A 25,502-nucleotide genomic window follows, 5' to 3' on the forward strand; every position below is an offset into this window, starting at 1 on the left:
TAGATTTCTACAGTCTCCTCTGGACATATATTCAGTTATTACACAGTCATATAACTGTCCCAATTGTTAAATATTAAAACATTTCTGTTGTTATTGTTGTTCAGTTGCCAAGTTGTGTCTGACTGTTTGTGACCTCATGAACTGCTGCACACCAGGCTCCTCTGTTTTCCACTAAATCCCAAAGTTTGCTCAAATTCATGTCCATTGAGTCAGTGATGTTATCTAACCATCTCATTCTCTGCCACCCTCTCTTCTTTTGCCTTCAATCTCTCCCAATATCAGGGTATTTTTCAATGAGTCAGTTCTTCACATTAGGTGGCCAAAGTATAGGAATTTCCCATTTCCTTCAACCCCAGTATGGCACAGCAGGGGACTTCCAGAACTTTGATCCAACAGCATTGTCTAATCTAGTTGTTCCATGCTTATGCTGTACTGGTTGTTAAGTATTTTGATTATTCAGTTCAGTTCAGTTCAGTCACTCAGTCATGTCTGACTCTCTGCAATGCCATGAACCACAGCACACCAGGCCTCCCTGTCCATCACCAACTCCCAGAGTCCACCCAAACCCATGTCCATCGAGTCGATGATGCCATCCAACCATCTCATCCTCTGTCGTCCCTTTCTCCTCCTGCCCTCAATCTTTCCCAGCATCAGGGTCTTTTCCAATGAGTCAGCACTTCATCAAGTGGCCAAAGTACTGGAGTTTCAACTTCAGCATCAGTCTTTCCAATGAACACCCAGGACTCATCTCTTTAGGATGGACTGGTTGGGTCTCCTTGCTGTCCTAGGGACTCTCAAGAGTCTTTTCCAACACCACAGTTCAAAAGCATCAACTCTTCAGTGCTCAGCTTTCTTTATAGTCCAACTCTCACATCCATACATGACCACTGGAAAAACCATAGCCTTGACTAGATAGACCTTTGTTGGCAAAGTAATATTTCTGTTTTTTAATATGCTGTCTAGGTTGGTCATAATTTTTCTTCCAAGGAGTAAGCGTCTTTTAATTTCATGGCTGCCGTCACCATCTGCAGTGATTTTGGAGCCCAGAAAAATAAAGTCAGCCACTGTTTCTACCGTTTCCCCATCTATCTACCATGAAGTGAAGGGGCCAGATGCCATGATCTTTGTTTTCTGAATGTTGAGCTTTAAGCCAACTTTTCCACTCTCCTCTTTCACTTTCATCAAGAGGCTTTTTAGTTCTTCACTTTCTGCCATAAGGGTGGTGTCATCTGCATATCTGAGGTTATTGATAATTCTCCTGGTAATCTTAATTCCAGCTTGTGCTTCTTCCAGCCCAGCATTTCTCATGAGGTACTCTGCATAGAATTTAAAAAAGCAGGGTGATAATATACACCCTTGACATACTCCTTTTCCTATTTGGAACCAGTCTGTTGTTCCATGTCCAGTTCTAACTGTTGCTTCCTGACTTGCATACAGATTTCTCAAGAGGCAGGTCAGGTGGTCTGATATGTGCCTATCTCTTTCAGAATTTTCCACAATTTATTGTGATCCACACAGTCAAAGGCTTTGGCATAGTCAATAAAGCAGAAATAGATGTGTTTCTGGAACTCTCTTGCTTTTTCCATGATCCAGCGGATGTTGGCAATTTGTTCTCTGGTTCCTCTGCCTTTTCTAAAACCAGCTTGAACATCTGGAAGTTCACGGTTCACGTATTGCTGAAGCCTGGCTTGGAGAATTTTGAGCATTACTTTACTAGTGTATGAGATGAATGCAATTTTGATTATTACCTTCTCATTTACTGATATGTCAAGTATGTCTTCATAATGATATCACAGAACAATTCGTTGAATTAGAAAAGCTTCTTCATTAGGTGTATAGCCAGAATGTAAACACAGAGAAATGTAATAAATGGCTTAGCAATATTATAATGCGTGTAAAATAAATATTATCTAGGATCTTTCAGCCATTTGTATTTTGCTTTGCTTGATTTCCCACTATACTGTAATTCCATATTTTTGTCATGTCAGTAATCACAAACATCATAATGTAATTAATATTTTGAAAAAAATTATTGATAATTGTTTTACATGAGTTTATGTTCTCAATTTCACTAAATATTTGAAAATTACAAGTATATATACAAATAATAACTTACCTAAACTACAAGGTCTACTTAAATTTTCCTTTGTGCAACAGTAAGAAGATGAACTCTGAAGTAAAAACAGACCAGAGAAGGTGAACAGAAAAAATAAGTATCAATATAATGTTTAAACTTAGCATTATTGATAGCTATAAATAATAATAAAATGAGATCTAGTGTTACCATTTGGCTTTATCGTAAATAAGCAAAATAATTCATTGATAATTTAACAAGTACAATAGAGGTAGTGAGAGAACTTGAAACATGGTAATAATAGTTTATTGAGATAGGAAATGGCAAACATCACAAAAAGTACATGATACTACTTTGTATATTATTGACCTCTTTTTATTCCCCTAAGCCCCAGGAAACAAAAACAATAACTTAAAATAAAAATCAGTTCAGTTTAGTTCAGTTGCTCAGTCGTGTCCGACTCTTTGTGACCCCATGAATTGCAGCACGCCAGGCCTCCCTGTCCATCAGCAACTCCCAGAGTTCACCCAAACTCCTGTGCATCAAGTCAGGCATGCCATCCAGCCATCTCATCCTCTGTCGTCCCCCAATCCCTGCCAGCATCAGGGTCTTTCCCAATGAGTCAACTCATAGGATTAGCATAAAATAAAGCATATATTAGAAGAGAATGCAAAAGTGATATCATAGAAAATGGTAGATTGCTCAAAGAATTAGTCCGTTCACTGAAACAAATATAATAAACTGTCAAAAGGTTGAAAGATGAACTAATTCAAACTTCATAATTCAATACAAAACTTAAAGCAACCAGGGACTGGTTAATGAAAAAAAAAAGGGCAGTTAAATTTTGGTGTTTTAAGAAATCAGTCAGGTCATTAACTGGATGCTGAGATACTGGAAGAAAGACTTTGATGACTGACCACAAATGACAAGGAATACAGTGTTTGCAAAAAAAAAAAAAAAATTTGGATGGTCATTAAAGAAACATGTGACCAAAGCCCCCAAAAGAAGAAAACAAAAAACAAAACAGGACTTCTCTGGTGGTACAGTGTTACAGGCAGAGAAAGTCTGCCTGTCAATGCAGGGGTCATGGGTTCTATCCCTGCTCTGGGAAGATTCCACATGCTGTGGAGCAAGTAAGCTCATGTGCCACAACTACTGAGCCTGAGTTCTGCAATTACTGCAGCCCATGTGCCATAGAGCATGTGCTCTGTGACAAGAGAAGCCACTGCAATAAGAAGCCTGCACGTTGCAACTAGAGGGTAGCCTCTGTTCGCTGCAACGAGAGAAAGCCCACACAGAGCAAGAAGACACAGAGCAGCCAAAAACCAATCAATCATCAATACCCTAGAGAAAGAGGAGAATTTCTAGCTACAATATAATATTTAGCTCAATTTTCAACAAAAAATTACATAGCATACTAACGTATAGGAAATTACAGCCCATTCATAGGAAAAAATTTAATAGAAATGTCCTGTGAAGAAGCCCAGATATTGGACTTAATAGACAAAGATTTTAAAAGCAAACTTTCTTGAATATGCTCAAAAAGCAAAAGGAAAACATGGGCAAACAACTAAAGGAAATTGATAAAAAAAATATGAACAAAATGTAAATAAAGAGATAGATATTATAAAAAGGAACCAAATAAAAATTCTGGATCAGAAAGTACAATAACTGAAATGAAAAACTCTTGAGAAGTTCAACAGCATATTGTGCAGATAGAAGAAGGAATCACTGAATTGAAGATAGGATAATAAAACAGTTGAGCCTGAAAAGCAGGAAGAAAAAAAGAATGAAAAAAATGACAGAACCTAAAGGACCCTGGGGACAACAGTCAAGTGTACCAGCATACACATGGGAGTCAAAGAAGAGAGAGAAAGAGTCAGGGAGAATGTTTGAAGAAATAATGGTCAAATATTTCCCAAATTTAGTAAAAGTCATGAATATACACGTGCAAAAAGCTCAACACATTTCAAGGATAAACTCAAAGACATATATATACTAAGACACAGTAAAACTCTGAAAAGACAAAGAGGGAACTTGAAAACAGTAAGAAAAAAACTGACTCATCATGTTGTAAAAACTCTTCAGTTTTTGGCTGTAAAATTAACAGCCAAATTCTTGTCAACAAACCACATTAGTAGAAAGTGGAGAGAAAAAGACCATCAACCAAGAATTATATAACAAGCGAAACCATCCTTCAAAAATGAAGAATTAAGACATTCCTGGATCAACAAAAGTTAGAGGAGTTTGTCACTATTATTTCTTTGTTACAGGAAATCATAACGGAGTCTCTCAGGATAAGAGGAAAAGACACTAGACAGTAACTCAAGCTTATATTAACAAAGAACTCTGGAAAAGGTATCTATGTAGGTAAATATAAAAGCCATCATTATCATACTTTTGGTTTGTAACTGCTAATATTTCCTACATGCTGGTTACAACACTGTATTAGTTTTAAGTATACATAATGCTTTTATATATGTATATATTATAGAATGATTACATAATTTTAGTTTACATCCATCACCACATATTTATAATTTTTTTCCTGTGATGAGAACTTTTAAGATTTATTCTCTGCCACTTTGAAATATACTCATTGTATTGTTAACCATAGTATACATCACAAACCAAGGACTTATTTATCTTATAACTGGGAAGTTTGTACTTTCTGACCACCTTCACCCATTTGACCCACCTCCCAAAATGCACCTCTGGCAACCACCAATCTGTGATATCAAAAATAATATACTTATGAATAAATTTAATCAAGGAGGTGAAAGTCCTTTACACTGAAAACTGTAAAACACTGAAAGAAAGAAACTGACAAAGACACAAGTAAATGGAAAGATAGCTAATGTTCATGGATTGAAAAATCACTATGGCTAAAATGTCCAACTAACCAAAGTGATCTATGGAGTCAATTAAATCCCTGTATACTCCAATGACATTTTTCAGAAAAACAGAAAAAAAAAATCCTAAAATAATGTATGAACTCCAAAGGACCCTGAACAGCCAAAGCAATCTTGAAAAAGAAAAATAAAATTGGAGGTCTCACAATTTCTGATTTGGAACTGTATTACAAAGCTATTTTGTAAGCAAAACAGTATGGTACTGGCATAAAAAAAGACCAATAAAACAGAATAGAGAGCCCAGAAATAAACTGCCACGTATCTGGCCAACTACTATTTGATAGGATAGCCACAAAGTCTCAGTGGGTAAAGTATAGTCTCCTCAATAAATGGAGTTGGGAAAACTGTATATCTCCATGCAAAAGAATAAAACTGAACACCTATCTGATATCACTCACAAAAAATTAGCTCAAAATGGATTAAAGGTTAAAATATATGATTTGAAAACATAACACTCCTAAAAGAAAACTTAGGGAAAAAACTCCTTGAATTGATCTTGGCAATGATATTTTTAAAAAATATGACCCCAGAAGCAAATGCAATGAAATAAAAAATAAACAAGTGAGTCTAAGTTAAACTGAAAGCTTCTGCACAGTAGGGAAACAGTCAACAAATGAAAAGGCAATCTAGTAATGGGAGAAAATATTGCAAACCATACATCCCTAAGGGGACTAATAGTCAAACTGTATAAAGAACTTATACAACTCAATAGCAAACAAACAAATAACCAGATTTTTAAAAGGGGCAAAGGAAGATGGTGGAGCAGAAGGACATACGTGCCTCTCCTCCTGAGAAAGCACCAAAACTGCAACTAGCTGTTGACCATCGACAGGAGAATGCTGGAATCCACCAAAAAAAGATATCTCACATCCAGAGACAAAGAAGAAGCCACAGTGAGATGGTAGGAGGGGCGCAATCATGATAAAATCAAATCCCATACCCACCAGGTGGGTGGCCCACAAACTAGAGAACAGTAATAGCAAAGAAGTTCTCCCACTATTGTAAAAGTTCTGAACCCTACATCAGGCTTCTCAGGCTGGGGATCCAACAAAAAGAACTGGGAATCCCCAGGGAATCTGAACTTAAAGGCCAGCAGGATTTGATTACAGGACTTCCACAGGACTGGGGAGAAACTGAGACTCCAACCTTGGAGGGCACAAACAAAATGTTGTGTGCACCAAGACCCTGAGGAAAGAAGCAGTGACCCCACAGAAGACTGAACCAAAACTGAACCAAAACCTGCTGGTGCTGGAGGGTCTTCTGTACAGCTGTGGATTGGCAGGGGCTCACACCAGGGACAGTGGCACTGGCAGCAGCAGTCCTGGAAAGTCCCCTTTGGTGTAAGTCCTTTTGAAGGTCACCATTAACCCTACCAGAGAGCCAGTAAACCCCATGGCTGGGTTGCCCCAGGCCAAACAACTAACAAGATTGGCCCTGCCAACCAGAGCAAGACCCAATTTTTCCCACCATCAGTCCCTCGCACTGGGACACTTACAAAAGCCTCTTAGCCAAAAATCACAACCCCACAGCGGCTAGAACAAAAACCACATTATGGAAAGTTAATCAGGATATTGCTGCTGTTGTTCAGTCACTCAGTCATGTCCTATTCTTTGTGATCCCATGGACTGCAGCAGGCGAGGCTTTGCTGTCCTTCACCATCTCCTGGAGCTTGCTCAAACTCATGTCCATTGAGTCAGTGATGCCATCCAACCATCTCATCCTCTGTCATCCCTTTCTTGAGCCTTCAATCTTTTTCCAGCATGAAGGTCTTTTCAGGATGAAAAAGCAGACAGTTATGTCTCAGATAAAGGGAAAAGATAAAATCCTAGAAAAACAACTAAATGAAGCAGATATAGGCAACCTTCCAGAAAAAGAACTGAGAACGATGATAGTGAAGATGATCCAGGATCTCAGGAAAACAGTGGAGAAGATGCAAAAAATGTTTACTACAAACCTGCTTTTGAACTGTGGTGTTGGAGAAGACTCTTGAGAGTCCCTTGGACTGCAAGGAGATCCAACCAGTCCATCCTAAAGGAGATGAGTCCTGGGTGTTCATTGGAAGGACTGATGTTGAAGCTGAAACTCCAATACTTTGGCCACCTGATACGAAGAGCTGACTCATTGGAAAAGACCCTGATGCTGGGAAAGATTGAGGGCAGGAGGAGAAAGGGATGACAGAGGATGAGATGGTTGGATGGCATCACCGACTCAATGGACATGGGTTTAGGTGGACTCCAGGAGTTGGTGATGGACAGGGAGGCCTGGCGTGCTGTGGTTCACGGGGTCACAAAGAAACTGACATAACTGAGCAACTGAACTGAACTGAACCAAAAGAACTAAAGAACAAACAAACATAGATGAATAATACACTAGAAGGAATCAACAGCAGAATAACTGAGGCAGAAGAATGGGTAAATGATCTCGAGGACAGAAAGGTGGAAATCACTGCTGCAGAACAGAAAATAGAAAACAGATTGAAAAGAAATGAAGACAGCCCAAGAGACCTCTGGGACAACATTAAATGCACCAACATTTGCATTATAGGGGTCCCAGAAGAAGAAGAAAGAGAGAGAGGACCTGAGAAAATGTTTGAAGAGGTAATAGCTGAAAACTTCCCTAACATGGGGAAGGACATACTCAACCAAGTACAGAAAGCACAGAGTTCCAGGCAGGAAAACTTCAAGGAGGAACACATGGAGACACACGGTAATCAAACTGACAAAAATTAAAGACACAAATAAAAGTATTAAAAGCAGCAAGGGAAAAACAACAACATACAAGGAAACTCTCATCAGGTTATCAACTGATTTCTCAACAGAATACTCAAGCCAGAAGGAAATGACATGATATATTTAAAGTGATGAAAAGGAAGAAACTTACAACCAAGAATACTCTACCCAGCAGGACTCTCATTCAGATTTGAGGGAGAAATCAAAAATTTTCCAGACAAGCAAAAGTTAAGAGAATTCAGTAGGTATTGCTTTTTCTCTCCAAAGCTCCAGATGTGTTTCTGATGAGCAGTCATGTTTAAAAACCACTGGACTATATGATGATCTTTTACTTTTATCCAGTTTGTTTCACTTTTTCTATTTCACATTCAGTGCTCCCATTTCATTTAGTTTGTTTTCCAACTTCTCCATCTCTTCTTTTTTCTTTTTGATGTCCTTTATCAAGGCTTTATCAAATGTATTAGAAAAGCTTTTGCATACATATATATAAATAGTATGTGTAATATATATATATATTTTAGAAAACTTACCAACTTTTGCCTAACTAAAAAATTTATGACATTTTGATTCCACTTGTTTGACGGGTATGAATAGAATGCTAGATTTCTAATTTAAAAAGTTAGATATGCAACAAGCAACAGAGGTTTACTGTATATCACAGGGAACTATAGTCAGTATCTTGTAATAACCTATAATGGAAAATAATCTAAAAAATAATATATATGTGTGTGTAATATATATATATGTATAGTATATACATATATATAATATATACATGTGTATGTGTATAAAACTGAATCACCTTGCTGTACACCTGAAACATTGTTAGTCAACTATACTTCAATAAAATATACATTAAGAAAAAAAATAAAAGGGGGCAAAGGACCTGAATAGACATTCTTTCAAAGAAGACATCCACAGTCAACAGGGGAAGTGCTCCAATTACTAATTTCATGCTCCAACATGAAAAAGTGCTCCCATTACTAACTAATTACAAATCATCAAGGAAATGCAAATCAAAACCACAAGATCACCTCATAACTGTTCAGTTCAGTTTAGTTGTGTCCAACTCTCTGTGACCCCATGGACTGCAGCATGGTAGGCCTCCCTGTCCATAACCAACTCCCAGAGTTTACTCAAACTCATGTCCATTGAGTCAGTGATGCCATCCAACCACCTCATCCTCTGTTGTCCCCTTCTCCTCCTGCCTTCAATCTTTCCCAGCATCAGGGTCTTTTCCAATGAGTCAGTTCTTCACATCAGGTGGCCAAACTATTGGAGCTTCAGCTTCAACATCAGTCCTTCCAATGAACACCCAGGGCTCATCTCCTTTAGGATGGACTGGTTGGATCCTTGCAGTCCAAGGGACTCTCAAGAGTTTCTCCAACACCACAGTTCAAAAGCATCAACTCTTCGGTGCTCAGCTTTCTTTATAGTCCAACTCTCACATCCATACATGACTACTGGAAAAACCATAGCCTTGACTAGATGGACCTTTGTTGGGAAAGTAATGTCTCTGCTTTTTAATATGCTGTCTAGGTTGGTCATAACTTTCCTTCCAAGGAGTAAGCGTTTTTTAATTTCATAGCTGCAGTCACCATCTGCAGTCCTTTTGGAGCCCCCCCAAAATAAAGTCTGCCACTGTTTCCACTGTTTCCCCATCTATTTGCCATGAAGTGATGGGACCAGATGCCATGATTTTTGTTTCCTGAAAGTTGAGCTTTAAACCAACTTTTTAACTCTCCTCTTTCACTTTCATCAAGAGGCTCTTTAGCTCTTTGCTTTCTGCCATAAGGGTGGTGTCATCTGCATATCTGAGGTTATTGATATTTCTCCCAGCAATCTTGATTCCAGCTTGTGCTTCATCCAGCCCAGCATTTCTCATGATATACTCTGCATATAAGTTAAATAAGCAGGGTGACAATTACAGCCTTGATGTACTCCTTTTCCTATTTGGAAGCAGTCTGTTGTTCCATGTCCAGTTCTAACTGTTGCTTCCTGAACTGCATACAGATTTGTGCACATCAGGATCCAGGGACCCCACAGAGACTGAGACAGAACTGTGTCTGAGCATCTCCTGTGGAGGTGTGGGTGGGCAGTGGACTGCCACAGGGACAGGGGCTCTGGGTGCAGCAGATTTGGGTATGGCATAAGCCCTTTTGGAAGTGGTCACCATTAACCCCACCATAGAGCTACCAGAACTTACATAGGACTGGGAAATAGACACTTGAAGGGCACAAACAGAAACCTGTGTGCACCAGGACCCAGGAGAAAGGAGCAGTGACCTCACTAGAGACTGACCCAGACTTGCCTGTGAGGGTCTAGGAGGCATGGGTTGGTAGCGGGCTGCTGCAGGGTTGGGGGCATTGAGTGTAGCAGGACATGCATGGGATCTTTTGAAGGAGGTTGCTGTTATCTTCATTACCTCCACCAGGTAAATAGCAGGGAGGGAACACAGGTCCATCCATCAACAGAAAATTGGATTAAAGATTTAATGAGCATGTCCCTGCCCATCAGAACAAGACCCAGTTTCCCCCTCAGTCAGTTTCTCCCATCAGGAATCTTCTATAAGCCTCTTATCCTTCTCGATCAGAGGGCAGATAGACTGAAAACCACAATCATAACTGTTAGACTGTCTCTTATTAAAAAGACAAGAGTTCACACATTTTTCAAGGAGGTAAAGAAAAGGGATTCCTTATGCAGTGTTGGTGAGAATGTAAATTGATAACAACTACTATGAAAAACAGTATGGATGTTCCTCAAGAAATTAAAAGTAGAGTTACATGATCCAGCATTCCCACTGCTGGCCATATACCAGAGTTTATAACAATAGATCAAAGAAATATGTGCACTTTAATGATCATTGCAGCATTATTCACAACAGCCAAGGTATGGAAACTACCTATATGTCTATAGAAAGATGAATGTGTGAAAATGCGGTATCTGTCTCAAAAGAATATTATACAGCTGTGAAAAATAAGGATATAATGCCACTTGTGACAACATGGATGAAATCTGAAGGCATTATGTTAAGTGAAATAAGTCAGATAGAGAAAAATACTGTAGATCTTATTTGTACTGTAATCTTAAAAAAAAAAAAAAAAAGGCCAAGGTTGCAGAAACAGAAAGTAGAATGGTAGTTACCAGCAGCTAGGGTTTAAGGGATAGGGAAATGCTGGTCAAAGGGTTCAAGACTGTAGTTATAAGATGGAAAATGTTCTAGAGTATAGCACATAATTCTGCATACAGCATAGTTACTATAGTTATTAACAGTAATATTGCATTTTATACTTGGCATTTGCTAAAAGAGTAAATCTTAAGTTTTCCCACTACACACACATGCAGGTAACTCTGGAAGGTGATGGATATGTTAATTAACCTGATGATGATAATTATTTCACAAGGTATCCTTATATCAAATCATCACATTGTATACACATTGTGCTGTGCTTAGTTGCTTAGTCATGTCCAACTTTTTGGACCCTTTGGACGGTAGCCCACCAGCCTCCTCTGTCCATGGGGATTCTCCAGGCAAGAATAATGGAGTGGGTTGCCATGCCCTCTTCCAGGGGATCTTCCCAACACAGAGATCAAACACAGGTCTCCGTCATTGAAGGCAGATTCTTTACCATCTAAGCCACCCAGGAAGCTTGTATACATGTTAAATATATACAATTTCGTTTGTTAATGAAATCTCAGTAAACCTGGAGGAAAAATTATCATACTTAATGGTGTAGTGATGAAAATATTCTAGATCTTCATATAGTGAAATATACATGATCAAAACTCATTGATTTGTCCATATAAAATTGGTTATATTTCATGGTATGTAAATGTTATGGGTTGACTTAGTCTCTAAAAAAGATTTGAGATACAAAGTCCCTCAAAAAAGTTCAAAGCCCCAATAGCTAGAATGTACCCTTACTTGAAAATAGAATTATTGCAAATATAATAAATTAAGATGAGGTCCTATCAAAATAGGCTGGATTGAACATTGAACATAAGGCTATTGAACATAAAATAGCCTTAATTGAACATTTTTGATATCTTCATAAAAGGAGAGACACACACAAAGAGAAGATGACCATGTGATAACAGAGGCAGAGAGTGGCATGATATGGTTATAAGCCAAGGAATGCCGAAGATTACTGGCCAGTACCAGAAGCTAGAAACAGCAAGGAAGCATTCTCCCCTATAGGGTTCAGAGAGAGCCAGACCTTGCTAACACCTTCGTTTCAAACTTGTAGTCTCCGTAACTGTGGGACAATGTATTTCTGTTGTTTTAAGGTATCTATTAGTTTGTGGATCATGACAAACTGTGCAAAGCTCTTAGAGAGATGGGAATACCAGACCATCTTACCTGTCTCCTGAGAAACCTGTATGTGAGTCAGGAAACAACAGTTAGAACACTGTATGGAACAACTGACTGGCTCAAGATCAAGAAAGGAGTATGACAGGGCTGTCTTCTGTCACCCTATTTGTTTAATCTATATGCTGAGTGCATGATGAGAAATACCGGGCTGGATGAGTCACAAGCCGGAATCAAGACAGGTGGGAGAAACAACAACCGCAGATATGCGGATGTTACCACTCTAATCACTACTACTACTCTGGCAGAAAAGGAAGAGGAACTAAAGAACCTCTTAATGAGGGTGAAGGATGAGAGTGAAAGAGCTGGCTTAAGACTAAATATTAGAACAAACTAAGATCATGGCATCTGGTCCCATTACTTCATGGCAAATAGAAGGGGGGAAGGTGGAAGTAGTGATAGATTCTCTCTTTGGGGGCTCCAAAATCACTGTAGACAGTGACTGCAGTCATGAAATCAGAAGACGGCTGCTTCTTGGCAGGAAAGATATGACAAACCTAAACAACGTACTGAAAAGCAGAGACATTACTCTGCTGACAAAGGTCTGTATAGTGAAGGCTATGGTCTTCACAGTGATCACGTACGCTTGTGAGAGCTGGACTGTAAAGAAGGCAGAATGCCAGGAATTGATGCCTTTGGACTGTGGTGCTAGAGAAGACGCCTGAAAATCCCCTGGACAGCAAGGACATCAAACCAGTCAATCTTAAGGGGGATCAACCCTGAATATTCACTGGAAGGATGCTGAAGCTCCAGTATTTTGGTCATTTGAGGCAAACAGACTCATTGGAAGAGTCCCTGATGCTGGGAAAGATTGAGGACAGAAGGAGAAGAGGGCATCAAGGGATGAGATGGCTGGATGGCATCACTGATGCAATGTATGTGAACTTGAGCAAACTCCAGGAAATGGTGAGGGACAGGAAGGCCTGGCATGCCGCAGTCCATGGGGCTGCAAAGAGTTGGACATGACTGCGCAACTGAACAACAACAACTACAATGGCATCCCTGGGAAAATAAGAAGAATTGATGCTTTTGAACTGTGGTGTTGGAGAAGACTCTTGAGAGTCCCTTGGACTGCAAGGAGATCCAATCAGTCCATTCTGAAGGAGATCAGCCCTGGGATTTCTTTGGAGGGAACGATGCTGAAGCTGAAACTCCAGTACTTCGGCCACCTCATGTGAAGAGTTGACTCATTGGAAAAGACTCTGATGCTGGGAGGGATTGGAGGCAGGAGGAGAAGGGGACGACAGAGGATGAGATGGCTGGATGGCATCACCGACTTGATGGATGTGAGTCTGAGTGAACTCCGGGAGTTGGTAATGGACAGGGAGGCCTGGCGTGCTGCGATTCATGGGGTCACAAAGAGTTGGACACAACTGAGCGACTGAACTGAACTGAGGAAAATAACAGAAATTAATGTTATAATTAGTAAAATCATAATTAGGAAATCATTATAGTAATACCTCAATAAAGTTTATAGAAAACAAAAGAAAAAGAAAAGTACCATAAGATTTCACATTGATAAAATTAATAGTCCAAGAGTATCAACATGATATTCAGGAAATATTATAGGAAAACTTACACACTATAGGTAAGAGGTAAACTGGTACCACCATCTTAACATTGTACAGCAAGTGATGACCAAAACCATCCCCAAGAAAGGAAATGCAAATAGGCAAAGTGGTTGTCTGAGGAGGCCTTACAAATAGCTGAGAAAAGAGAAGCAAAAAGCAAAGGAGAAAGGGAAAGATATACCCAACTGAATGCAGAGCACCAGAGAACAGCAAAGAGAGATAAGAAAGCTTTCTTAAGTGAACAATGCAGAGAAATAGAGGGAAACAATAGAATGGGAAAGACTAGAGATCTCTTCAAGAAAACTGGAGATACCAAGGGAATATTTCATGAAACGATGACTATGATAAAGGACAGAAATGGCAAAGATATAACAGAAGCATCAGAGATAAAGAAGACGTGGCAAGAATACACAGAATAATAATACAAAAAAGGTCTTAATCACCCAGATAACCATGATGGTGTGGTGACTCAGTTAGAGCCAGACATCCTCAAATGTGAAGTCAAGTGGGCCTTTTAGGAAGCATTACTATGAACAAAGCTAGTGGAGGTGATGGAATTTCAGCTGAGCTATTTCAAACCCTAAAAGATGATGTTGTTAAACTGCTGCACTCAATATGCCAGCAAATTTGGAAAACTCAGCAGTGGCCAGGACTGGAAAAGTCCGTTTTCATTCCAATCCCAAAGAATGGCAATGTCAAAGAACATTGAAACTACCATACAACTGTGCTCATTTCACACGTGAGCAAGGTAATGCTCCAAGTCCTCCAAGCTAGGTTTCAACAGTATGTGAACTGAGAAATTCCAGATGTACAAGCTGTATTTAGAAAAGGCAGAGGAACCAGAGATCAAATTGTCAACATATGCTGGATCATCGAAAAAGCAAGGGAATTAAAAAAAAATCTATTTCTGCTTCACTAACTACACTAAAGCATTTGACTGTGTGGATCACAACAAACTGGAAAATTCTTAGAGATGGGAACACCAGAACACCTTACCTGTCTCCTGAAAACCCTATATGCAGGCCAAGGAGCAACAGAATGGGACATGGAGCAACAAAGTAGTTCAAAATTTGGAAAGGAGTACATCATGGCTGTATACTGTCACTCTGCTTATCCAACTGATATGCAGAGTACATCACACGAAATAATGAGCTGGTTGGTTCACAAGCTGTAATCAAGATTGCTGGGAGAAATATCAACAACCTCAGATATACAGATGATACCACTCTAACGGCAGAAAGTGAAGAGGAACTAAAGAGCCTCTTGATGAGGATGAAAGAGGGAAGTGTGTTCAGGATGGGAAACACATGTATACCTGTGGTGGATTCATGTTGATGTATGACAAAACCAATACAATACTGTGAAGTAATTAACCTCCAATTAAAATAAATAAATGTATATAAAAAAAGATTTTTAAAAAAGCTGTCTTAAAACTCAACATTCAAAAAATGAAAATCATGACATCCAGTCTCATCATTTCCTGGCAAATAGAAGGGGAAAAAGTAGAAACAGTGACAGATTTTATTTTTTTGGGCTCCAAAATCACTGCAGATGGTGACTGCAGCCATGGAATTAAAAGACTCTCCTTGGAAGAAAAGCTATGACACACATAGACAGCACAAAAAAAGCAGAGACATTACTTTGTCGACAAAGGTCAGTCTAGTTGAAGCTATGGTTTTTGCAGTAGTCATGTACAGATATGAGAGTTGAACCGTAAAGAAGGCTGAGCACTGAAGAATTGATGCTTTTGAATTACAGTGCTGGAGAAGACTCTTGAGAATCTCTTGGACAGCAAGGAGATCAAAATAGTCAATCCTAAAGGAAATCAACCTTGAATATTCACTGGAAGGACTGATGCTGAAGCTGAAGCTCCAATAGTTTGGCCACCTGATGTGAAGAGCCGACTCACTGGATAAGACCCTGATAGTAGGAAAGATTGAAGGCAAAGGAGAAGGGGGCAGCAGAGGATGAGATGGTTGGATGGCATCACCAACTCAGTGGACGTGAGTCTGAGCAAACTCTGGGAGACAGTAAAGGACAGGGAAGCCTGGCATGCTGCAGTCAATGCAGCTGCAAAGAGTCAGACATGACTTAGCGTCTGAACAACAAGAACAACCATCTTGGTAAACAATGTGGCTAACTGGGTATATTATCTATTTAGGAATCAGCAATTTCAACTCTATGTATACACCCTAGAAAGTTGCATGCTACAATAATGTTTATATTAATAACAGCATGTTTATAACAGATGACTGACTGAGCAAGCACACACACACAATAAATAACATTCAAACAACATTTAAATTGTGTTTCAGTCAACTGACTATTTTATAGCAAGGAAAATTACTTAGCTACATCCATACAAAAATATGATTGAATCTCACAAATTCAATGTTAAAAATAATAAGCAATAATGTAATAAGTTTTTGCATAACTTTGTCATTTGGGAATGTAAAAATAATCAGTAAAACTACAAAGGAGGGAAATGTTATCATGACAGTCAAGACAGCGCTTATCTCTGGAGAGGATGTAAGGGGACTGTCGTCAGGAAAGAGCACGCGGTTGAGGAAGTACTTTTCATGTAACTGCACTGTTTTATTTCTTGACCTAGGTAGAGATTACTGGCACCCCACTCCAGTACTCTTGCCTGGAAAATCCCATGGACGGAGGAGCCTGGAAGGCTGCAGTCCATGGGGTCGCTGAGGGTCGGACACGACTGAGCGACTTCACTTTCACTTTTCACTTTCATGCATTAGAGAAGGAAATGGCAACCTACTCCAGTTTTCTTGCCTGGAGAATCCCAGGGACGGGGGAGCCTGGTGGGCTGCCGTCTGTGGGGTCGCACAGAGTCGGACACGACGGAAGTGACTTAGCAGTAGCAGCAGGTAGAGATTACAACGGTTGTTGCTTTATAATTACTCATTAAAATGCTCACATTTTATGTACTTTTCTGTATGTGTACTTCAGTATAAGACAAATATATTGTAAAGGGAGTGCTGAAAAAGTATAATGGGTTCTTAGAAGAGATTAATAACAAGTATTAGGACACTGACAGTACTAATTTTAGAAGCAGCAGTAAGTTTAGGAAGTTTTTTTTTTCCCCCATTCAGGAAGGAAAGTGATTTAGTTGAACTTAGGGAAGTGTCTAGCAGTCGCTGAAAAGAATTTTACTAATATTTCATTAAAACCCAGAAATTATTTATTGAAGCTGCATTTGAACTACAGAAACTTCCAGGTAAAATGGGAGAATAAGCCTTTGCACTAATATCTAATGAAACAAAATACATAAACTATGACGCAGTACCACCTCACACTGGTCAGAATGGCCATCGTTAAAAAGCCTACAAAGAACAAATGCTGGAGAGGATGTGGTAAAAAGGAAACCTTCCTACATTGTTGGTGGGAATGTAAATTGGTGCAGCCACTATGGAGAACAGTATGGGGGTTCCTTAAAAAAACAAAAATAAAAATTACACTTGACACAGGAATCCCACTCCTGAGCATACACCTGAGGAAACAATAATTCCAAAAGATACATGCACCCCCATGCTCATTACAGCACCATTTACAATAGCCAGGACACAGAGGCAGCCTAAATGTCCATCAGCAGAGGAATGGATGCAGAAGTGGCACTTACATACAAGGGAATATCACTCAGCCACTAAAAGGAATGAAACCGTGCCGTGTTCAGAGATGCGGATGGACCTAAAGACTGTCAGACAGAGGGAAGTCAGTCAGAAAAAGAAAGATATTGCATATTAATGCATACATGTGGAATCTATAAAAATGGAACAGATGAACCTATTTGCAAAGCAGAAATAGAGACACAGACATAGAGAACAAATGTATGGACTCCAATGGGGAGAGAGGGAAGGTGGGATGAGTTGGGAGACTGGAATTGACACTATAATGAGAACCTACTGTATAGCACAGAAAATTCTACTCAATGCACTGTGGTGACCTAAATGGGAAGGAAATCCAAAAAACAGTGGATATATGTATACACTCAGCTGATTCACTCTTCTGTACACCTGAAACTAACACAACATTGTAAAGAAACTATATGCCAATAAAAATTTTTTTGAAAGAAAGAAATAACATACAACTTAAAAAATTGTTTTTTCCACTGAGATAACCTCTCAGGTTTTCCTTTGAATTTAGATTTTGCTATTGCTGTTATACTTTCAATTGAATTTTATACCAACCCATGAGACTAGTTGGGCCCCACCATATGGCCCCACCATAAGAGCCACCAAGCAGATGACCCACAAACTGCAGAAAAATTATACCAAAGAAATTCTCGCACTGTTAAGAAAGTTCTAGAATCCACAACAGATTTTCCAACCTGGGGATCTGGCAAAGGGATGGAGAACCCCCAGGAACTTGACTTTGGAGGCCAGTGGGATTTCATTACAAAACTTGCACAAGACTAGGGAAATAGACTCTTAGGGGACACAAACAAAATCTTATGTGCACCAGGGCCCAGGAGAAAGAAGCAATGCTCCCATAAGAGACTGAGCCAGACTTGCTTATAAGTGTCCAGGAGCCTCTGGCGAAGGTGTGGGTCAATAATGGCCTGCTGCAGAGTTAGGGGCACTGAATACAATCCTGTAGCCATAAGTCATTTTGAAGAAGGCATTGCTGGCATTACTCCTACAAAGTTTGGCCTCAGACCAAACACCCACCCATCAACAGAAAATTGGATTACAGATTTACTGAGTATAGCCTAGTAAACTAAGACCATGGCATCCGGCCCCATTACTTCATAGCAAATAGTTGGGGAAACAATGGAAACCAAGAGACCTTATTTTGGGGGGCTCCAAAATCACTGCAGATGGTGACTGCAGCCAGGAAATTAAAAGACACTTACTCCTTGGAAGAAAAGTTATGACCAACCTAGACAGCATATCAAAAAGCAGAGACATTACTTTGCCATCAAAGGTCCATCTAGTCAAAGCTAAGGTTTTTCCAGTAGTCATGTACAGATGTGAGAGTCGGACTATAAAGAAATATGAGCACTGAAGAATTGATGCTTTTAAACTGTGGTGTTGGAGAAGATTCTTGAGAGTCTCTTGGACTGCAAGGAGATCCAACCAGTCCATCCTAAAGGAAATCAGTTCAGAATATTCATTGGAAGGACTGATGCTGAAGCTGAAATTGTGAAGAACTGATTCACTGGAAAAGACCCTGATGCTGGCAAAGATGGAAGGCAAGAAGAGGAGGGGACAACAGAGGATGAGAATGTTGGATGGCATTGACATGAGTTTGAGTAAGCTCCGGGAGTTAGAGATGGACAAGGAAGCCTGGCATGCTGCAGTCCACAGGGTTGCAAAGAGTCGGACATGACTGAGAGACTGAACTGAACTGAGCATGGCCCCACCCATCAGAACTACACCCAGATTCCCCCACAGTCAGTCTCTCCTATCAGGAAGCTTCCACAAGCCTCTTATCATTATCCATCACAGGGCAGACAGAATGAAAACCACAAACACAGAAAACTAACCAACTGATTACATGGATTACAGCCCTATCAAACTCAGTGAAACTATGAGCCATGCCGTGTAGGGCCACCCAAGACGGATGGGTCATGATGGAGAGTTCTGACAAACCACTTCAGTATTCTTGCCTTGAGAACCCCATGAACACTATGAAAAGGCAAAAATATATCACACTGAAAGATGAACTCTGTAAGTTGGTAGGTGCCCAGTATGCTACTGGAGAACAGTGGAGAAATAACTCCAGAAAGAATGGTGTGATGGAGCCAAAGCAAAAACACCACCGAGCTGTGGATGTGACTGGTGGTGGAAGTAAAGTGCAATGCTGTAAAGAGCAATATGCATAGGAAACTGGTATGTTAGGTCCATGAATCAAAATTAGAAATGGTCAAATAGGAGATGGCAAGAGTGAGCATTAACATTTTAGGAATCAGTGAACTAAAATGGACTGGAATGGGTGAATTTAATTCAGATGACCATTATATCTACTACTGTGGGCAAGAATCCCTTAGAAGAAATAGAGTATGCCTTCTTAGTCAACAATGGAGTCCAAATTGCAGTACTTGGGTGCAGTCTCAAAAATGACAGAATGTGCCGGAAGCCAGTGTGAGGAATCCCGCCCGTGACAAGGTCATGAGGAAGGAAGCTGACATACGCAAGGCGTGCTCAGACTTCAGGGACCCCTCTGGAAATTCCTAAGCATGTACCCCAACAAAAATCTGCTGGATTTTGTGCTCTGCTTTTCCACTCTTCTGACATTTTCTGGAAAAAGTCAATTCAGGGCTTTAGTCTTCTACATTTGAAAGAGTGTTTCAATCCAAAAAACCCCTCTGATGGCTTTCTAGCCTGCCTGCAGGACTCGTACAGCTGCGCATGTGATTGTTTGAGGCCTCCTGACCGCAGGAGGCACAGGAAGCTTAAAACATCCTAGGAATGTAGGGGCTTCCGAAGAGTCAAAATCTTTAGAATAGGACTGATTAAAAGTTTCATTTGTTGAGTCAATGCTTGCTGCCAAATTTTCATATCCTTTATTTTTAGATATAGTTGGTATATAAAAAAACAAGTAGTAGACCTGGTATTAGCAACATTAGATCTTTGAGTTAAGTACCTTCTTTGTTATAACCCACTGTGCCTTTGTTCTATAGAGATGTAACTTTAGCACTTTTAAGGAGATGCAGATTAAAGAAAAACACTTCAGGAGAAACAAAATTAACATTCATTAAGGAAGAGAGCCAAAAAGTGTTAACAAGCCTCTTGGCCAGAAGATAATGTAAATCACCTGAGACCTTTTGTATACAAAATGATGTATAGAAAGAGTCTGGGCTGCGAACGCTACATAATTTTGTGTTGCCCATTGATCTCCATGTTTTATCAAAAGTATAAAAGGCCTTCTGAACAATAAAGGACGGGACCAGGTTCTCAGACCAGCTTCTCGGACCAGTTTCTCGGACCAGCTTCTCGGACCAGTTTCTCGAACTAGTCTCTCGGCCTGGTTTCTGGGGAATCTGGCTCCCCCCGTGTCTCTCTCTCTCTCTCATTTTCTCTCCCTTTCCCTCTCTCTGCTCTTTACTTTAATTTCAGGCTGAATTTCCATCTGGGGCGCGGAGGCTCTCCAGGTCTACTTATTTGCCCTGGTTATTAAGATCCGCGCGAAAGGGAGCTTAAGGCGAGGCACCCTTAGATATTCAAGCGGGCACCGGTGGCCCAACGTAGATGGTGCAAATTCCTTGTCTGGAATTTTATTGGTCTTCCGCGTAAACCAAGCTATTCAGCCTTCTTCCTCCACTTAATCTTCCTACTACACTATAGTTTCTTAATCTAATCTTATATTAATAAATAAACGAGTTTTTCCACGCCAACGCCGTCCACCCTTCGAATTCCCTGGATCCACCGGGGCTGGACCCCGGCAAGAATGATCTCTGTTTCCAAGGCAAACCATTCAATATCACAGTAATCCAAGTCTATGCCCCAACCACAAATGTCGAAGAATCAAAGCTGAACAGTTTTATGATGACATACAAGACCATCTAAAACTAACACCAAATAACGTTCCTTTCATTGTAGGGTACTGGAATGCAAAAGTAGGAACTCAGGAGATACCTGGAGTAACAGGCAAGTTTGGCTTTGGAGTACAAAATGAAGCAGGGCAAAGGCTAATAGTTTTGCCAAGAGAACGCACTGGTCATAGCAAACACCCACTTTAAGCAACACAAAAGATGACTCTACACATACACATCACCGATATCTACGTGTATTGATGGTCAATACCAAAATCAGATTAATTATATTCTTTGCAGCCAAAGATGGAGAAGCTCTATGCAGTCAGCAACAACAAGACTGGGAGGTGACTGTGGCTCAGATCATGAATTCCTTATTGCCAAATTCAGACTTAAATTGAAGAAAGTAGGGAAAACCACTAGACCATTCAGGTATGACCTAAATCAAATCCCTTATGACTATACAGAGAAAGTGATAAATAGATTCAAGGGATTAGATCTGATAGACAGAGTGCCTGAAGAACCATGGATGGAGGTTCGTGACATTGTACAGGAGGCAGTGACCAAGACCATCCCCAAGAAAAAGAAAGGCAAGAAGGCAAAATGGTTGTCTGAAGAGGCCTTAAAATAGCTGAGAAAAGAACAGAAGTGAAAGGTAAAGGAGAAAAGGAAAGATATACCCACCTGAATGCAGAGTTCCAAAGAATAGCAAGGAGGGATAAGAAAACCTTCCTAAGTGATCAATGCAAAGAAATACAGGAAAATGACAGAATGGGAAAGACCTCTTCAAGAAAATGAGAGATACCAAGTGACTATTTTATGCAAAGATGGGCACAATAAAGGACAGAAATGGTATGGACCTAACAGAAGCAGAAGATATTAAGAAGAGGTGGCAGGAATACACAGAAGAACTATACAAAAAAGATCTTTACAACCCAGATAACCACGATGGTGTGGTCACTCACCTAGAGCCAGACATCTTGGAATGCAAAGTCAAGTGGGCCTTAGGAAGTGTCACTACAAACAAAGCTAGTGGAGGGGATGGAATGCCCACTGAGCTATTTCAAATCCTAAAAGATGATGCTGTTAAAGTGCTGCACTCTATATGCCAGCAAATTTGGAAAACTCAGCAGTGGCCACAGGACTGGAAAAGGTCAATTTTCATTCCAATCCCAAAGAAAGGTAATGCCAAAGAATGTTAAAAGTACTGCACAATTGCACTCATCTCACAGGCTAGCACAGTAATGCTCAAAATTCTTCACCAGTACGTGAACCAAGAGCTTTCAGATGTTCAAGCTGGATTGAGAAAAGACAGAAAAAACAGAGATCAAGTTGCCAATATCCATTGGATCATTGAAAAAGCAAGAGAGTTCCAGAAAAACATCTACTTCTGTTTTACAGACTACGCCAAAGTCTTTGACTGTGTGGATCGAAACAAACTGTGGAAAATTCTTAAAGAGATGGGAACACCAGACCACCTTACTTGCCTCCTGAGTGTTCTGTATGCAGGTCAAGAAGCAACAGTTAGTACTGGACATGGAATAGCAGACTGGTTCCAAATTGGGAAAGAAGTAAATCAAAGCTGTATATTGCCACCCTGCTTATTTAACTTCTATGCAGAGTACATCATGTGAAATGCCAGACTGGATGAAGCACAAGCTGGAATCAAGATCACCAGGAGAAACAGCAATAACCTCAGATATGCAGATGACACCACCCTCATGGCAGAAAGCGAAGACCTAAAGAGCCTCTTGATGGAAGGAAAAGAGGAGAGTGAAAAAGCTCGCTTAAAACTCAACATACAAAGGACAAAGATCATGGCATCTGGTCCTATCAATTCAAGACAAAATGATGAGAAAACAATAGAAACAGTGTCAGACTTTATTTTACTGGGCTTCAAAATAACTGTAGATGGTGGCTGCAGCCATGAAATTAAAAGACGCTTGCTCCTTGGAAGAAAAGCTATGATCAACCTAGACAGACTATTAAAAAGCAGAGATGTTACTTTACTGACAAAAGTCTGTTTAATCAAAGCTATGGATTTTCCAGTAGTCATGTATGGATGTGAGAGTCGGACCATAAAGAATGCTGAGTGCCAAAGAATTGATGCTTTTGAACTGTGGTGTTAGAGAAGACTCTTGAGACTCCCTTGGACAACAAGGAGATCCAACCTGTCCATCCTAAAGGAAATCAGTCCTGAATGTCCATTGGAAGGACTGATGCTGAAGCTGAAGCTCCAATTCTTTGGCCACCTGATGCGAAGAACTGACTTACAGGAAAAGACCCTGATTCTGAAAAAGATTGAAGGAAGGAGGAGAAGGGGATGACAGAGGATGAGATGGTTGGATGGCATCACCAACCTGACGGATATGAGTCCAAGCAAGCTCCGGGAGTTGGTGATGAACAGGGAAGCGTGGCATGATGCAGTCCATGGGGTCACAAAGAGTCAGACACAACTGAGCAACTGAACTGAATTGAACTGAACTGATGAGACTAGTTTGTATTACTGGTTTCTCACATCAGTTTTCCTTCAGGGGCTTTTTCTCCTTTACTTGATGATTATAAGTATGGTAGTAATATTTAATATACTTAGACACACTTCTACTTGGAGACATCTGAATGCATTTCCAATTTATTTGTATTTAATTTTTATTAATGAATTTTTGTTTTTCCTAGTCTTATACTTCTAATGATGGCAGATACCTTCATTCAGAGTCTTTCTTTGCATCCCTGCCTTGAAAGCTACCTTTTGATTTTGAATCTGGGGAAACTAAGCTTGTGTTCTTTCAAGCTAAGCTTAGACTTTTGCTATGCCTCTGAATTTCTGTTGGAGATAAATCCAAGTTCCTCCTTTTTATTCTACTTGGATTCATATGGATATTTTTCAACTTTACCTCTGATGGATATAAGTCACTTTTCAAAAGGCTTGGGTATCTATCTTTTAATTTTTCTTCTGGTAGAAAGAAGAGATTTTTCATTTTTTTCACTGGCATGGCTTCTTGTCGGTGTTCCTCTAAAGGTGGTATTTGGTTCTCCTCTGTTATTGACAGCCTAGGAATAGTGGACAGTGGAATATCTGTTTCCTTTGATGGCAAGTCAATTTTAGGAGCAACAACACTTGAATCATCTTTACTTGACTGGTTCAAAGTTGGTAGAGTCAGGCCTTTCCTATCATCATTATCCAGTAACTGGAAAATATGTCAATAAGACAAGCTACCAATTAATCATTACCAATTAAAAATATTTAAAAGTAACAAAACTGGACTTAAAATCATTTATACTTTTATTTTTTATTATAAAAGTTACCATCAATATTTGTAAATTATTACATTCCTTAAGAGTTGAGAAATTCTCTACTTGCCTGCCACCATGGACTACAGAGATTATCCATAAAATGATCATATTGCATTATAAAGTAGTAGTTCTCATATATTCATGTTTTATAAATCAACAACATCTCAAAGAAGGAAAATCAAGGTGTCTGATATTTTACTGTTACTATACTATCACCAATATATCATAACAAAAGAAATTTTAATAGCAAAATAATACAAATAACAATATCATAAAAATCACAATTATATAATAAAAGAAATTTTAATAGTAAAATATTACAAGTAATAGTATCATAAAAGAAAGGATAAAAGTCTGTTAAGACAAGTAAATTTAGCTGTATGAGAAGTTCCCTATATTGCCTTTTTTGTCTCTTCTTGGACTATGGAAAACAGTGTATATTGACTCTTCAACTGGTATTTGGGGAGCCAGTGGCCCAAGAATAGAAATCATTAAATCCTATTTGTCAAGGAGTACAAAAGAACCTTTTATATTTATTGGTTTCCATAGGGGTCCACTGGCTTTTGGAATTGATACCTTCTGTAAAATTAGCTAAAAGTAAATAATACTCGATGGACGTGAGTCTGAGTGAACTCCAGGAGATGGTGATGGACAGGGAGGCCTGGCGTGCTGCGATTCATGGGGTCGGAAAGAGTCGGACACGACTGAGCGACTGAACTGAACTGAACTGAAATATATTATAAAATATAGACTATTATTATGGAGATTGCATATTACAAGGAGTATATAGTTACAGAGAAAAAGTACAGAATGTAGTTAGGTCTGTGGCATCCATATCTGAGATATAGAACTTCATGTGTTTTTTTTTTAAACTTGTTTCCCCCTGGTTTATAAACACCTTTTGTCCCCTATAGTCATATATACTTAAAAGTGTTACAATTTAATGCTGAAACTTCCCCTTTAACAGTATAATTTAACTTAAATGAATCACATAACTGTACAAATATTGCTTATCAGAAATAACCATGAAGACTAAATAACTTCTTGAGTGCTTTTTTCCT

At 39.5% G+C, this 25,502-nt stretch overlaps 1 protein-coding gene across 1 annotated transcript in view; it reads right to left on the bottom strand.

Annotated features, from left to right (window-relative positions):
* The window catches only part of C2CD6 (C2 calcium dependent domain containing 6), a 122,312-nt gene that overhangs the window by 40,808 nt on the left and 56,002 nt on the right, over positions 1-25,502 (bottom strand). The window contains exons 13-14 of the mRNA XM_068969131.1: positions 24,042-24,335; positions 2,117-2,171 (exon numbers count right to left, since the gene is read on the bottom strand). Coding sequence (XP_068825232.1) covers positions 2,117-2,171; positions 24,042-24,335 — 349 coding nt within the window. The remainder of the gene's footprint in view (positions 1-2,116; positions 2,172-24,041; positions 24,336-25,502) is intronic.

The sequence above is a fragment of the Capricornis sumatraensis genome, chromosome 3 (assembly GCF_032405125.1).
Source record: "Capricornis sumatraensis isolate serow.1 chromosome 3, serow.2, whole genome shotgun sequence".
Lineage (NCBI taxonomy): Eukaryota > Metazoa > Chordata > Mammalia > Artiodactyla > Bovidae > Capricornis > Capricornis sumatraensis.